Here is a 17,203-nt window from a genome sequence, read left to right as displayed (position 1 = left end):
ATATGTCCTACAATTTAGGCGAAAGAAATTAAAATGATGATCACTGAAGACTAATGATCAGCAAAAAAAATAATCAAAAAGAAAAAATGTATTTTTCATGCTACATTAAATAATCCTCTTTATATAAAGGTGATTTCAGATCAAACATGTACATTGTTTCTAAAGAAACCGGATTAATGATTTGGGACCAAGAGTGGGAAGGAAAATAGTTCAAAGTCACCGCAGTTTCCCCTTCAGCGTTTTAGGCTTTAATTATTTTTTTCCTCTATGACTATAACTACCTGCTGCTACTTTGTATCTTTTATGTGAGACGTATATTCTCTATTCCCTGTTTAATCAGTGTTTTTAATTTCATGTAGCTACTTTCTCAGCACGGAAGACTCCCCTACACGCAGACAGTTATACAGGTAAATAGGCTTTGATCTGTTACATTGTGCCGCGATGTGACCGCAGGACACAACTTTAGGATGTCTTATTTTGAAAAGTAGTATGTCTATCATATTCAGGATTTATGGTATCAAACATGTATAATGGTGTTTTCAATTTGCATAAAATGGTTTCCTATGCACCGATACACTTTTAATAGTTTGTTGATTTAGAGGTCTCCATGAAGCAGTTATGCACCAGTCAGGCACCTTAAATGGAATCTGTCAAGTCCAATAACAATATAGGGTTAATCTTCAGGTTAATAGTGTTATGAAGGTGCCCCGCTGCAGTAATGAAAGGAAAATGAGCTTTATTTCTTTCAGGAGCCGCCGGCTTTCAGTCATGCAGGCGTGCCCGGAACAATTACGGTCACCACTCACAGTACCGAGGGCAGCGACTGACAGCTTGCTCTGCACTAATGCACTGTAGAGCCAGCTGTCAGTCAGTGCCGAGTGTGCTTACAGCCACCGCTCTCAGTGCTGTCATTGAGGACTGTAGTCACGCCGGAACACCTGCATGACTGAAAGCCAACTGCTCCCGTAATAAATAAAGTTCATTTTCTCTCGAGTGCTACATTTTCAGCACAGTAGCTGGACACCTTCAAAACACTATTAGCCTGCATATTAACCATATATCCGCAGGTTGATAGCGTTATCGGATGGAGCAGCCATTTGGTGGACATGAGAACTATGCAGTCTACATTGACAAGTACAGGAGGAGAACCTGTAATACTTGTATATGTGCCACAAAGTCATGTCCTCATCATATTTGAATGGAGGGTTGTCTACAATACTCACGAGTGGTCACTAAACAGTGTATGAAGTGGTACCATTCTGGCTCCGTACTTTGTTTACATCCATCCCCTGCTGGAGCAGATACCAGCTGGTTGGTGTGGGCACCAAGTGTCAGACGCCCACCTATATGACACCCACCTATCTGATATAGGTGATCTATCATATGGATGTGTTCAATATATTAGTTATGGACAACCCTTTCAATTTTGTCAGGAGATTACACTATTTGGCCAGATTATCGCTTGCCTCGGTAACATTTAAATTTTATGTAATAAATAAGTAATTTTTCTGTCCAGACTTTGCATTCAGATAGTTATGCTGATGTTTTTTAAGATTCATTAAAGTAATTAGATCATCGTTACTTTGATATATGCTTAGCTCTCTGGCTTTTTTCCCATGATGTATCCATTATAGCTTCTTGCACTGTGAATTGGGAATAATGTAAGGTAATACTGATACACTTTGCTAATTATTTTCTTTACAGTACTAACACCAATGGGAGCTTCAACCGACAGTGCATCTCGTGTTTATTGATTGAGAACTGTACCTATGTCAGTGCCTCGTTCAGTCACACTCTGGAGTACTTCTTACTGAAATGTGAAGGTATTATAGCCAGAGCGATACATTATCCTGTCTACTGCAATGATTAATGCAGACATATGTGATCAGATCATATGCCATCAAATTTATGCATGAGCAAAATCCTACCCATTATGTTTTTAAAGAGCCCCAAAGTCGCCAAATTAAAAAAAGTGCTTGTTTTTTTTCAGCAGCTTCACTATTACAGTACAATTCTCTTTTTGGGCAAATGGTTTCCCATACCAAGACGAGATGTGACTTCACAATTTGTGTTTTGCTTATCAATAAGAAGTGCAATTTTTATTTTTCTGTAAGACACTGTCAGATCAGCCTACTGTTAATCTAAAGTATAGTAGCTTTTCTGAAAAAAAGAAAACTCATAATGGCAGATTTTTTCATGCTCTGTAACTTATTAATCACTTTTTTTGAGTGGATGGTTCCTCTTCATTAGCATGATTAGCATCATTCTACCAGCATTATTTGTGCCTGAACTGCCTTTCACTCACCTCCCAGAATGCATTGTTCTATCTTTTGTCCATTGGCCTACCTGCCAAGTATTGAAAGCCCTTCTCTCTGTTATGACTGTATTCAGCTTAACAAATAGGAGAGCAGGAGCAGAAAGGCAATGAGTCTCCCTCACTACCTGTAATCTGTTTTGGAATTTCTGCTGCTAGAGATGGATTACAAATTAGACAGAATGTAGACACCTAGGGCCCGAATCATTAAGAATTCTGGCATAAAACACCTAAAAGGGAATCTGTCAGCAGGTTTTTGCTATGTAATCTGAAGACAGAATGAGATACAGGCTGAAACACAGAATTCAGGGATGTGTCACTTGTCAAAGTGCATGCTGTTGTTTACTAACTGTGAAGGATTTATCACTAAGAGATTAACATTGCTGGACTACATTAATCTGGCAACGCCCCCTCCTGTGATAAGCCCCTCACTGTCTATGTACATGAAGAGCCTGGTGTGGGCGGGGTTAGCTGTGGTGTGGGTGCGGTTAGCTTTCTCAGCTCTGCTTCATTCTAAATCTAAAAGCTCTGATTGTGTTAGAACTGCTGCACCCAGTAATCTAAGTGAATTCAGCTTCTCTTTGCCTACATCAGGCTGCTCTCAGATGATGCAGCAAAAACCTGCTGACAGATTCCCTTTAATATGTCATAATATTGTAAAATTTTGTGTTTCCATGCCAGTCTTTACTAGCTACCCTATTATGGGCGTAGCATGAACTGGAAATGGACACGGCATGGTCACGACCATCCATCTAATTAATAAAAAGTCCCCAAGTAGCTGTCACTTTGGAGTGTTTTATTTTTATTATTTTCAGATTGCCTATTTCACACATTCATCAAATAAAATCAAGTTGTCTGAAAGTACAGTGACCATTTAAAAAGAACTCAACACTCCCTCTTCCGAAAAATTTGGCAATATTTTTTTTGTTTTATTTTATTCCAGTGGCGTTCTGTTAATTGGATATGTATTCATCTTTGTATGTAATTCTAGTCTTGTTAGTGAAGTGGGCATGGTCCTTAAATCTTCTTTATGGAAGTCTTCTTGAGGACCAAGCCTTCTTGGCTACCAAGACTCGATTTACATATAGGGAATAGGCAATATCTCAGGAATGGAGAGAAACAGGAAAGAAAATTATTTAATGCCAGATTCAGGAGTAAAGCACAGACAATCGTGAGCAGAAGGTATTGATAATGTGATTTTTTTTCTAATGGGCATTAATAGCAACTGTTTACACATATGTAAATTTACATTTAGAACTTAATAAAAATTGAGGGTTTTTTTGAACGACATACAAAGATTAAATTTACATTAAGCCGAACATTATAAATTTTCAAGCGGAATATAGTTCCCAAGTGCAGCCTAGTACCTTAAGTCTGTTTTCACTCCCTGATAACTTTTGATTAGTCCTTTGGGGTCCACTGACTTCTCAAATTTAATATTTTTGAATTGTCACATTAAAGTGCAGATGCCATAATTGAGCTGCTGTTCAAACGGAATCTCATGTTTTATTTAGGTAATGTAGTATATTTATGGTGAAGGTGTAATTATGTATATACAGTAATATATATATATATATACATACACCGTATATATAAATATATATATATATATATATATATATATATATATATATATATACACTGCTCAAAAAAATAAAGAGAACACTTAAACAACAGAATATAGCTCCAAGTAAATCAAGCTTCTGTGAAATCAAACTGTCCACTTAGGAAGCAACACTGATTGACAATCAATTTCACAGGCTGTTGTGCAAATGGAATAGACAATAGATGGAAATTATTGGCAATTATCAAGACACACTCAATAAAGGAGTGGTTCTGCAGGTGGGGACCACAGACCACATCTCAGTACCAATGCTTTCTGGCTGATGTCTTGGTCACTTTTGAATGTTGGTTGTGCTTTCACACTCGTGGTAGCATGAGACGGACTCTACAACCCACAGAAGTTGCTCAGGTAGTGCAGCTCATCCAGGATGGCACATCAATGTGAGCTGTGGCAAGAAGGTTTGCTGTGTCTGTCAGCATAGTGTCCAGAGGCTGGAGGAGCTACCAGGAGACAGGCCAGTACATCAGGAGACATGGAGGGGGCTGTAGGAGGGCAACAACCCAGCAGCAGGACCGCTACCTCCGCCTTTGTGCAAGGAGGAACAGGAGAAGCACTGCCAGAGCCCTGCTAAATGACCTCCAGCTGGCCACAAATGTGCATCTGTCTGCACAAATGGTTAGAAACTGACTCCATGAGGGTGGTATGAGGGCCCGACGTCCACAGATGGGGGTTGTGCTCACCAGGACGCTTGGCATTTGCCACAGAACACCATGATTGGCAAAGTCGCCACTGGCGCCCTGTGCTCTTCACAGGTAAAAGCAGGTTCACACTGAGCACATGTGACAGACATGACAGAGTCTGGAGACGCCGTGGAGAGCGATCTGCAGCCTGCAACATCCTTCAGCATGACCGGTTTGGCAGTGGGTCAGTAATGGTGTGGGGTGGCATTTCTTTGAAGGGCCGCACAGCCCTCCATGTGCTCGCCCGAGGTAGCCTGACTGCCATTAGGTACCGAGATGAGACCCTCAGACCCCTTATGAGACCATATACTGGTGCGGTTGGCCCTGGGTTCCTCCTAAAGCAGGACAATGCCAGACCTCATGTGGCTGGAGTATGTCAGCAGTTCCTGCAAGATGAAGGCATTGAAGTTATGGACTGGCCCATCCGTTCCCCAGACCTGAATCCGATTGAGCACATCTGGGACATCATGTCTCGCTCAATCCACCGTCACATTGCACCACAGACTGTCCCGGAGTTGGCGGATGCTTTAGTCCAGGTCTGGGAGGAGATCCCACAGGAGACCATCCACAACCTCATCAGGAGCATGCCCAGGCGTTGTAGGGAGGTCATACAGGCACGTGGAGGCCACACACAATACTGAGCCTCATTTTGACTTGTTTTAAGGACATCAAAGTTGGATCAACCTGTAGTGTGGTTTTCCACTTTAATTTTGGGGGTGATTCAAAATCCAGGCCTCCATTGGTTAATAAATTTGATTTCCATTGATGATTTTTGTGTGATTTTGTTGTCAGCACATTCAACTTTGTACAGAACAAAGTATTCAATGAGAATATTTCATTCATTCAGATCTAGGATGTGTTATTTGAGTGTTCCCTTTATTTTTTTGAGCAGTGTATATACATATATGTATATATTGTATGCAACTGTGTATCATATTTGTGTATATATTATGTGTGTAGATGTGTGTATAACTTATGTGAGTACTGTATATGTATAAATATATATATATACATACTTATATATATAAATATATATATATATATACATATACACACAGTATATATTTGTGTATACTGCTTGGCCATTTGTTCCTAAAGAGTCCCATACAACAGTCCATGTGAAGCCAATCAGATTGTTCTCACCAGATTAAAAAAATGTGTTAAAAACATTATCCTGTGCCTAAACAAAATGTGCACCCGCTATTTGAAGGATAATATCTTCACTATGAGAACGTCATGTATCACACATAAATTATTCATAAGGCAACAAATAAAGAGATCTGCAATCGGCAAATAGATACCACGCTCGCCAATTATCTTATTTCTGCAGAGCTCTCTCTTCTCAGTTCACGTCGCTGGCAGCTGCTCTTTTAAATCATTCATCAATGTTTAAGAGGAGCACTATGGACGTGGGCACCAAACATCTGAATTTCCTTTGTTTACACGCTGGGAGTTTAGCTTGTGGAATAAAATTATCAGCCACGTAGACCCAGGAGAACACAGAAGAGGTGTCACGTGAATGGTATTCTGTAGGGTGTTTTTAGTCCAATCTTCTTTTTTTTTTGCTGTAGTCAGCAGATTTTTACTTTTGTTGCCATTTGTTTTCACTCTTCGTTGCATATTTTTATGCTGCCTATAATAAAAGGGGGAAAAATAGACCAGAAAACTATGGCTAGGCTTGATAAATATCAAGTTCTGGGTGAAGGATGATAAAGCAGGCAGCTGCCTATGGCACTATTTTAGGAGGGTCAAATTATACTTTTGGAATATAAAACAAAAAAACACCCTTTTTTGTCTTTTTTTTCCATTTCCATACACCATGAAAAAGCAATGCTAGAGCATATTTTCTGGATGTCAATGGGCAATTGGAGACGTAAAACGGAAAGGCATTTATAATCACATTAGCTCATTTGATTAGTAGATAGGAGCAATAAATAAATTGGTGTTACATAGGGGCACATAACTTTTATTTTATGTTCGCCATTTCGTTGTTATTATTGTAGAGGGCTTTTTTTTAGTAATTTTAGTTCACTGTCACTAATAATATTGTTTTATGACTTTTTCTTATTAGGTCCAAGGGTTCCTGTTGTTACCATTCATAACACAACTGACAACCAAAGTAAGTAAAAACTGAAATACTCTACTTATTGTTAGTAGTATGAAACATGTTTTATATTGGGTGCATGAAGGCATATACAGCGTGCAGCAACATTCCAGCAAAGTCCGCAAGGAGAGCCAGGAATTGTAGATATAAGAAAAATACTGTTAGTGATCTACCGGGATTACTGGATTTCCTTTTTTTTTCTTGTTTCATGGTCTTTGGCTCAACCTCGAGCCATGGAAGGTTGATGGATGAACGCTCTGTAGGAAGATCGATCTTGTGTAAGCCTAGATAGGTCCACCAGGGTCTTTTCCACCGTTATCTTGAAAGTATCAAGCCATCGGGTTTCTGGTCTTCTTCTTTGCCTGGTTCCTTCTATTTTTCCAACCATAATGTCCTTCTCTAATGATTCATGTCTTTGTATAATCTGTCCAAAGTTAGCAATTGGTGATCATTGCTTCGAGTGACATGTCTGGCTTGAATTGTTTCAAAATTGATTTATTTGTCCTTCTTACCTTTACAATGTCTGTAAAAATCAGTGGAACAGTGGCTTTTGTTTTAACATAAATTTCTGCATAATAAAAATTTGCCTACATCACTAACCCTTTCACGACATGCGCCACACTGACAGAGGGAATGTCAGTCAGTGCTGGGGCGCGGTTACTGCCGCCGCTCTGTATTCTCAGAGCACTGAGTGAACTCAGGGCATCTCTGCCCCCATGACTGAAACCAAATGCTGGCGGGGAGAATAAAGTTAATTTTCTCCCCTCTGCATTAGGCTGCATGCAGGCGCCGGGCATCATAATAACACTGTTAACCTGCAGATTAACCACATATCTGCAGGTTAATAACGTTATTTCTGGTGACAGGTTCCCTTTAAGTCTAATGTGAGCTCAGTCTCAGACAGATAGATATATATTGGACCTACCATAAGAATTATAAAAGTATACAGAGTATGTTTACTTTAATTGTATTATAGCAAAGATCATTTTCAAGATAAATTACTGCCATTTGCTCACTATATCTTAGTTTGCTTTGTGCATAGTTACTCTTTACTACAAAATGTTTGTTTTTAGAGTTTTTACTACTAAATTTGTGAACTTACAAAGCATAAAACATCTCGAGCAATTAAAACATGGTACAGAACAGTAGTGACTAAAATTCCAACAAAGTGCTTGGCACTTTACTAAAAAGCGATTGGTGTAGATGAGTCAGGTCTTGTGTATGATATAGCGGCATTTTGGAATTATAAAGCTATTTTCTCATAGATACTTCTCATAAGAAGCATTTCTCTTTTACAACATCCTGCAACGATGTTACGTTTAAAAATGAAACGTATTCCTTATCTTCTGCTCACATTAAACAAATTCGTATGTAAATATTAACAGAACTTATAATACCGCCATACTGTTTGGTTATACTTTTCCCATTACTAACAGAATAACTTATTAATCCTATTGTCTGGCCCATAAACACATTCATGGAAATTTAGTAGTTGTTTGAAAAATATAATCTATTTAGCCATTTTATTTTGGATCATTACTTGCAATATGCATTACATTTTCTAAAAAAAAAGCATTTAAATTATTCATTATTTTGATGTAAAACCTGTCAAGTGAAATCTGTAAATTCCCTACATTCAATAACAATGTAAAGCACTAAATTATTCTTCTTAATTGTAGATTGTAACTGTGATTAGTTACAAATAATAATGAGAAATAATATTTTAAACCAGGCTCGTGAATGTAGAGCAGACATTAAAAGGAACAATACTGTATACATGCAAAGTAACTTTGCCTAAAAATTATTACAATTGGATCAAGTTATCACAAATCCATAAAATATTTAAGAACTATAACCTGGTGAGGTCCGACCACTGGGACACCCACAGATCACCACAGGAGGGCAGTGTTTTCCCTATTAGAATGAAGCAATGACGGATGCTCGACTGCCTTTCCATTAATTCTCTGTGGGCCTGCCAGAGTGCTGTATTCGACTTTCTCCAGCCGTCCCATAAGGAACGAATGCTGCAGCGCTTGAACATACGCACTGATGCCCAATTCTAACAGGGGGACCCCATCTAGCGGTCGATGGAGTCCCAACTGTTGGACCCCTACCGATCTAAAATGTATGATCTATACTTTTTCCAACCAGAAAACCCATTTGATAAATTTTCTACTAATCTCTAGTATACATGCGACATTGGATTAAAACACCTTCACAACCAATGACCTATATTTACATCATCGGCCATGTCTCTGCCTTTGATGCGGGCTCCGGCTGATTTAATCGGCTGATTTAATCAGCCACCAAGTGCCTCTAACACATGTGGGTGGATCCGAGACCCACCCGCGGCTGTTGACAATTTTAATGCCGTTGTCAATCATTGACAGCAGCATTTAACACGCGCCGGCCGGAAGCGTGTCACAAGTCCCGTCCATCGGTGCCCCTGTCACGTGATCACCAATGGGTTGTCATGACATTCGGAGGTCTGCAGAAGACCTGCATTTATAGGAGATCGTGATTTTTCCTATACATAGCAGGGCTGCTTCAAGTCTCCTAAGGGGACTATTGAATAAAGCAAAAAGTGAGAAAAAAAAGTATTAAAAAAAAATAAATAAATAAAAAAACACAAACTTTCAAATCGGCCCCCTTTTGCCTCAACAATGAAAAAAATACATATATTTGGTATCGCTGCTTTCAGAAATGTCCGATCTGTCCGATAAAGTAAATTAATCTGATCAGTAAAGGCGTAAGACTAGGAGAAAAAAAATCAAAACGGCATAATTACGTTTTTTTTGGTCACTGCAACATTGCAATAAAATGCAATAACAGGTGATCTAAACATCGTATCTACCCCAAATTAGTATCAATAAAAATATCAGCTCTGGGTGCAAACAATAAGCCATCACCCAGCTTCAGATCACAAAAAATTAGAACGTTATAGGATCTCGGAAAATGTCAAAAAACACAAAAACTTATTTTCATGCAAATTTCAAAATTTATTTTTTTGACCATTTAAATAAAAAATAAACGATACATGTTTGGTACCTGCAAACTCGTACTGACCAGAGGAATCACACTATATGGTGAAATCAATGGTGTCATTCAAAAGTACAACTCGTCCCGCAAAAAACAAGCCTTCATACAGCCATATTGAGGGGAAAAAAAGTTGTAACTCTTGGAAAAAGGGAAGGAAAAAACAAAAAACCTCCCTGGGTTGAAAGGGTTTAGATCTAGGACTTCTGCCCAAAGGGACTTAACCGCTTCCCGACCGCCCACTGTAGATAAACGTCCGCGCTGCCTGGGCTCTGTGCAGCGCGGACGTTTAAAAACGGTGGGTGGTCCCGCAGCGCTCAGGACCCCCAGGGTCTTGCAAGCTCTGCGTGAGCGGTGCAGAGCGATAGCTCTGACAGGGAACATCATCGGGACCTGATTAGATCAGGTCTCAGTGATGTTAACCCTTTGCTGTCTTCTATATGCTGCGATCTATAGTGATCGAAGCATATAGAAGACAGCAGGAGGAGAGGGGGTCGTCCACTTACCTCTCCGACGGCCCCCTTATACCTTCCAGGACCTGACGTTGCTATGGCAGCTGGAGGTCACATGACCGCCTCCAGATCTGCCATATATGGTGTCCTGCCTGGCTCAGCCTGCAGCTGAAGCCAGGCAGGAGACTGACTGTGAAACAGTCAGGGAAGATCTCATGTAATGTAATACATGTCTATTACATTACATGAGATCAGTGATCAGAAAAATAAAAATTAATGTCCCATACAGGGACTAAGTAAAAATGTAAAAAAAAGTAAAAAAAAATGTTTTTAAACTGTTAAAAAAAAATTACAAAATAAATAAAAATAAATAAATAAAATATTAAACCAATAAATCCGTATATTTATACAAAAATAAAAAAAGTACACATATTTGGTATCACCGTGTCCGAAACAACCCGAGCTATAAAACTGTCACACTAATTAACTCCTTCTGTGCACACCGTAATAAAAATAAATAAAAAACGGAGCAAAAAACTATGCTTTTTCCTCATATCGCCAAACAAAAAGTGGAAAAAAATGCGATCAAAAAGCAAAATGGAAATAAAAATGATACGCTGAAAACGTCATCTTGTTCCGCAAAAAACAAGCCACTATACAGCTCCATCAGCCGAAAAATAAAAAAGTTATACCTCTCAGAATAAAGCAATGCAAAAAAAATATTTTTTCTATAAAATGGTTTTATTGTGTAAAAGCGCCAAAACATAAAAAAATATACAGTAAGTGTAGTATCGCTGTAAACGTACTGACCCGAAGAATAACGCTGCCTGATTACTTTTACCACATGCAGAACGGCATAAAAAAAGACCTCAAAGAACAATTCCTGAATTGTTGTTTTTTGTTAATTTTACCTCCCAAAAAACGTAATATAAAGCGATCAAAAAATGTCACGTACCCAAAAATGGTACCAATAAAAATGTCAACTCGTCCCGCAAAAAACAAGCCATCACATGACTGTGTCGGCCAAAATCTGGAAAAATTATAGCTCTCAAAATATGGCGATGCAAAAACTAGATTTTGAAAAAAAAAAGCGTCTTTTAGTGTGTGACAGCTGTCAGTCATAAAAACCCGATATAAATCTGGTATCTCTGTAATCGCACCGACCCGAAGAATAAATTAATCTAATCAGTTATATCACACTAGGAACGGCGTAAAAAATAAATAAAAGCAATTCTTCACCTGCTCCTGATTAGTTTATTATGTCTCCCAAGGATCGCAATAAGGCTCTGCTCACATTTATCCTGCGCTCTGCGCTGAGCACTTACCCCAGAGTTTCCGTGTAAATCTTTGAAATATGTGATTCAGCCGGAACCCATGACGGAAGATTACCTGTAATGAGGCAGATATAGGCCACTGTGGATGCCGTCTGGCCTGGGATCCCACGGTGTCATTTGTTTTAGGCGTGCATAAAAGTGCGGTTGGCCACAGTTTTGTGCACTTCTGAAAAAAAGGACACAGCTAAACAGAGGCCAGATGGAGTCCAGAGTAACTCTGCTGCCTCATTACAGTGAATGGATCCCGCAGGGGTTTCATCTGAATTACATCACTTGGAAATTTAGATGGAAACCCCGATGTAAGTGCTCAGCCTAGAGCGCCGGATAAATGTTATGTAAAATGTTCCCAATAAAAGCTTCAACTCAGTCCTCAAAAAAAGCTAGTCCCCACTCAGGTCCGTCATCTGTTAAAAATGGAAGGGACTTCCAAGTTACTGGTAGCAGAAAGGCTCTGGAAAAGCGAAATGGCCCTTGCCCCACAAAAGAAATTCAGAAAATTTTGTGCTCCCAAATCCAAATGCCTATTCTACAATAATTTGTTCTCCAATTGTCAAATAGCACTCCGTCCCCCCCAGATCTCGCCGTATGGCTGAGCGGTACGATACAGCCACATATGGGGTATTGACACTTTTAGAAGAAATTGTGTGACACATTTCGGCACCATTTTTACCCATTGCCCTGTGTGAAAATGTAAAATCTGAGGGTAAAACATTTTTTTGTGGTAAAAATATAATTATGCTTTTTTCACTGCCAAATGGTATAAATTTAAAAATTAAACAATACTCACTACTTCCCTAGATGAATTCCTTGAGAGGTGTAGTTTACAAAATGGGGTCACTTGTGGGGGTTTCTGCTGTTTCGGCATGTCAGCGACTCTTCAAATGAGACATGGTGTCTGCAACCTATCCCAGCCAACATAGCGCTCCTTTCTCTTCCGAACCCTGCCGTACACCAAAGCAGTGGTTTTCCCCCACATATGGGGTATCGGCGTACTAAGGAGAAATTGCACAACAAATTTCATGGTGCAATTTATCCTATTACCCTTATGATAATGCAAAATTAGGGAATGAAAAACATTTTTTGTGGGAAAAATGTGAAAATTTTATTTTTACGGCTCAATATTATAAACTTCTGTGAAGTGGCTGGGGGTTCAAGGTGCTCACCACACATCTAGATAAGTTCCCTAAGGGGTCTAGTTTCCAAAATGGTGTCACTTGTGGGGGGTTTCCACTGTTTAGGCACATCAGGGGCTCCCCAAATGCAACATGGCATCCGCTAATTATTCAAACAAATTTTACATTCAAAAAGTCAAATGGCGCTCCTTCCCTTCCAAACCCTGCCGTGCGCCCAAACAGTGGTTTGCCTCCACATATGGGGTATCAGCATGTTCAGGAGAAATTGCACAACAAATTTCATGGTGCAATTTATCCTGTTACCCTTATGATAATACAAAATTAAGGGATGAAAAATGTTTTTGTGGGAAAAATGTGAAAATTTTATTTTTACAGCTCAATATTATAAACTTCTGTGAAGCACTTTGGGGTTCAAGGTGCTCACCACACATCTAGATAAGTTCCCTAAGGGGTCTAGTTTCCAAAATGGTGTCACTTATGGGGGGTTTCCACTGTTTAGGAACATCAGGAGCTCTCCAAACGCAACATGGCGTCTGCTAATTATTCAGACAAATTTTACATTCAAAAAGTCAAATGGCGCTCCTTCCCTTCCGAACCCTGCAGTGCACCCAAACAGTGGTTTTCCCTCACATATGGGGTATCACCGCGCTCAAGAGAAATTGCACAAAAAATTTTGGGGTCCATTTTTTCCTGTTACCCTTGTGAAAATAAAAAAAATTGGGTCTAAAGTAACATTTTTGTGAAAAAAGTTAAATGTTAACTTTTTTCTTCCACATTCCAAAAATTCCTGTGAAGCACCTGAAGGGTTAATAAAGTTCTTGAATGTGGTTTTGAGCACCTTGAGGGGTGCAGTTTTTAGAATGGTGTCACTTTTGGGTATTTTCTGTCATAAAGACCCCTCAAAGTGACTTCAAATGTGATGTGGTCCCTAAAAAAATGTTTTTGTAAATTTTGTTGGAAAAATGAGAAATCGCTGGTCAACTTTTAACCCTTATAGCTCCCTAACAAAAAAAAATTTTGGTTCCAAAATTGTGCTGATGTAAAGTAGACATATGGGAAATGTTATTTATTAACTATTTTGTGTGACATATCTCTCTGATTTAAGGGCATGAAAATTCAAAGTTTAAAAATTGCCAAATTTTCAAAATTTTCGCCAAATTTCCAATTTTTTCACAAATAAAAGCAAGTGATATCGAATACATTTTACCACTATCATGAAGTACAGTATGTCACGAAAAAACAATCTCAGAATCAGGGGGATCCGTTGAAGCGTTCCAGAGTAATTACTTCATAAAATGACAGTGGTCAGAATTGAAAAAATTGGCCTGGTCACAAAGGCAAAAACAGGCTCTGGTGCGAAGTGGTTAAAGGGATAACACAGCATTTTAAAATTCTTAAGATAAGTCATTAATATTAGATCGGTGATCGTTCTTCTTTTTGCACCCCCGCCAATAGTTGTTTGAAGGGAATGTGCGTGCTGCATCCACATTTATGTTTACATCGGATTCTGCCTTTGCCTACGCCATACTTTTCATATCAGTGGCTGTCAACAGAAAGCCATCATATCTTTTCAGTTGGAGTCAGCCTATCGTGGAACTTTACAAGAAAGGCAAAGACTATAATAAGGTGCTTTATTTATCTACAAAGGCTTCTTGTCTATGTATTCAGCACTGTCCATGAAATCTGGGTAAAATAGTCTTTCTGTGGGGACTTACAGGTGCATCTCACTAAATTAGAATATCACCAAAAAGTTAATTTATTTCAGTTCTTCAATACAAAAAGTGAAACTCGTATATTATATAAAGTCATTACAAACAGAGTGATCTATTTCAAATGTTTATTTCTGTTAATGATGATGATTATGGCTTACAGCCAATGAAAACACAAAAGCCATTATCTCAGTAAATTAGAATACTTTATAACAACAGCTTGAAAAATGTTTTTAAAATCCAAAATGTTGTTCTACTGAAATGTATGTTTAGTAAATGCACTCAATACTTGGTCGGGGCTCCTCTTGAATAAATTACTGCATCAATGCAGCGTGGCATGGAGGCGATCAGCCTGTGGCACTGTTGAGGTGTTATGGAAGCCCAGGTTGCTTTGATAACAGCCTTCATCTCGTCTGCATTGTTGGGTCTGGTGTAGTGTTGAGCCACCCCCGTAGTGTTCGAGTTCGGTTCGGTTCGTCGAACACCCGTGTGTTCGCCGAACTGTTCGTCGAACTGTTCGTCGAACACCTTCGAACACCGTTAAAACCAATGGCAGGCAAACAAAAACACATAGAAACACATAGAAAACACCTTCAAAGGTGTCCAAAAGCTGACAAACTGCTCAGAAGACACAACTAACACATGGAAAAGTGACAAGTACATATAGTCATGCGAAAAGAAAAGAGGTGGAGGAGTAAAAGGAGGGGGAGACACAGATATAGGCATGTCATGCCCTTCTAAAATCCAAAAAGTGAGAAGCCGAGACGGCCAGTCCGCTCCTGCCCGTGCCACCTCCGTGTCGCCGGGTTTGTGCCAGAGCCGCGGTGAACCCTGACGGCCAGCCCCCCTCTCCCAATACTGGTGCCTGTCCGCTGGTGGGTCGAGAGAGCCCCCCTGTGGTGGAGGCAGCTCTAAGCTTTTTAATTTAAATTGTCCCTCTAATTTGAATGAATACACTTTAAATCCATTTACAGGGATCTATTGGAGGGCAAGTCTCATGCCAGCAGCCGCGTAATTCCAGCTCCAGTAGCGTCCACTAAAGCTGCTGCAGTTAAAAAGCTTTTATAAGGATCGAGCTCAGCTGTCCACCGCAAGGCATCCTAGTGCCAGTCCCAGCCCCTATGCCTTGGGGTGCCTCCTGATGCTCTTCACTAAGTATCCCGTGGTCCCGAAGCATTTCCTTTGAAAAAATTAAGTGTCCAAACTACAGGTGGTGTAGCTTGCTTAACAGCCGGGATAATCCGCTGACTAGCAGACACTGCTACTAGGCACAAAGTATTTCCTGGGCTAGATGCAGTTAAAAATTTGTAAGTAGATACTCTCGTTGGATGCTGAGAAAGCATTCCATAGAGTCTCCTGGCACGCCATATATGATTCTCTTAAAAAGCTTGGGGTAGGGGTCTAGGGGACCCTTTTATAGCCAAAATCACGGCCCTGTATCACAATACGTCACCTAGGCTGAAGATAAATGGAACTGTAGCACCGAGGGCTCGGTTGCTACAGACGTATTGCACCTCACCCAGAGGTGTGATATCTCACTCTCAGATAAGGATGGAGTGTGGATCAGGACCCGACACCTGCATGCATTACACCACATTGCCGTGGGGCAGGGCGACCAATATGCCCCTGAGATGGGCACGACAGTCCCTGTCCCTGGCTGGAGTGGGGGGAGGGAACACTGAGGAAGGGGAACCCTGCAGTGCAGGAGCAGGGAGGAAGCAGTTCCTGGGTGCATTGAGAAGGGAGTATAAAAGGTGGGCACCATCTTAGTTCAGTGCAGAGAAGTCTGAGCAGAAGTGGCAGGGAGCAGGGGCTCTGCATGAGCTCTGCTCCGGAGGCGGGCCTAGTAACAGAGGCCCAGGCCTGCAAGAGGGAGAAGGAAGGAAGAGGAGCGGAGAAGGCTCCAGGAACGAGGAATGAAGGGATCCCAGGGGTGCGGACGGGCGAGTCGCCACCGCACGCCCGAATCCACCTGCGTGGAGGGGTCAGGCCAAAGGGGGAGACCGGTCCCCGAACTAGTGGAGGCAGGAAACGACCCTCAGCTAGAAACCGGAGGCTCTGACATTTTATGTGGCGCAGCCCCTTGCTCCACCCGCTAGGAAGGCACCACATAGGGTCAGGGAAACTGGCGCCAAGTTTACCAAGAGGAGGCCCGAGGCAGCCGGACAGAAGTGTTGGTAAGAAAGGCCAGACAAAGGACACACAAAGGGGGTCCTGTGAAGCGCTGCAAAGTTATCTGGGAGTTGTCTGAGCCCCTCACCTGGTGAGCACAGTACGACATGGGCAGCCGTTACCTGCAGACGTGGTCTGGATAATAAGAACTGTGAGTAAAGGCCCTGAACTGCATCACTGACTCCGTGTCGTTACTGCTGCTGCCCTGCACCATCACCCCCATCCTCCGCATACACTGCCCTGAGGCTATACTCCTCCCGTGGGCAGTTATGCTACGCTCTGCTGCACCCACAATACCAGCCTTAGCGGTCTGCCCTGTAGCGGCAGTTCACTCTGACCGCAATCCACGGGTGGCGTAGTCGGACATTTAAACATCAAAACCACATAAATAGTTCCGCCACTGGTTTGACCGCCCTGAGCCACGGAACCGGATCGCCGCCACGAAGACTACAACCACCAGCATCCACCAAAAAGGGTCCGGCTCCGGGTGTCCCAAGGCCCAGGGGGTGCGTCAGAACATTTTCATCACCTTTCACAATCACCAATGGGACAAGGCAGGGATGTCCTCTGTCCCCTCTCTTATACATCCTAGTGACGGAGCACCTGCTCTCATCAATTCGCCATAACCCCAATATTAGGTGGATT

The 17,203-nt window shown here is 41.0% G+C and overlaps 1 protein-coding gene across 4 annotated transcripts in view; it reads left to right on the top strand.

Moving 5' to 3' along the window:
• DPP6 (dipeptidyl peptidase like 6) overlaps window positions 1-17,203 on the top strand; it is a 2,068,973-nt gene that overhangs the window by 1,952,532 nt on the left and 99,238 nt on the right. For all 4 annotated transcript variants that reach the window (XM_073677704.1, XM_073677702.1, XM_073677705.1 and 1 more), the window contains 3 exons: window positions 360-407; window positions 1,705-1,823; window positions 6,690-6,737. In XM_073677704.1, coding sequence (XP_073533805.1) covers window positions 360-407; window positions 1,705-1,823; window positions 6,690-6,737 — 215 coding nt within the window. The remainder of the gene's footprint in view (window positions 1-359; window positions 408-1,704; window positions 1,824-6,689; window positions 6,738-17,203) is intronic.

Source organism: Phyllobates terribilis, unplaced genomic scaffold (genome assembly GCF_046119375.1).
Source record: "Phyllobates terribilis strain yellow unplaced genomic scaffold, ASM4611937v1 Scaffold_4__5_contigs__length_816908805, whole genome shotgun sequence".
Taxonomy (NCBI): Eukaryota; Metazoa; Chordata; class Amphibia; order Anura; family Dendrobatidae; genus Phyllobates; species Phyllobates terribilis.
The sequence above is the reverse complement of the archived record's forward strand: the minus strand, read 5'-3'. Positions and strand labels throughout refer to the sequence as shown.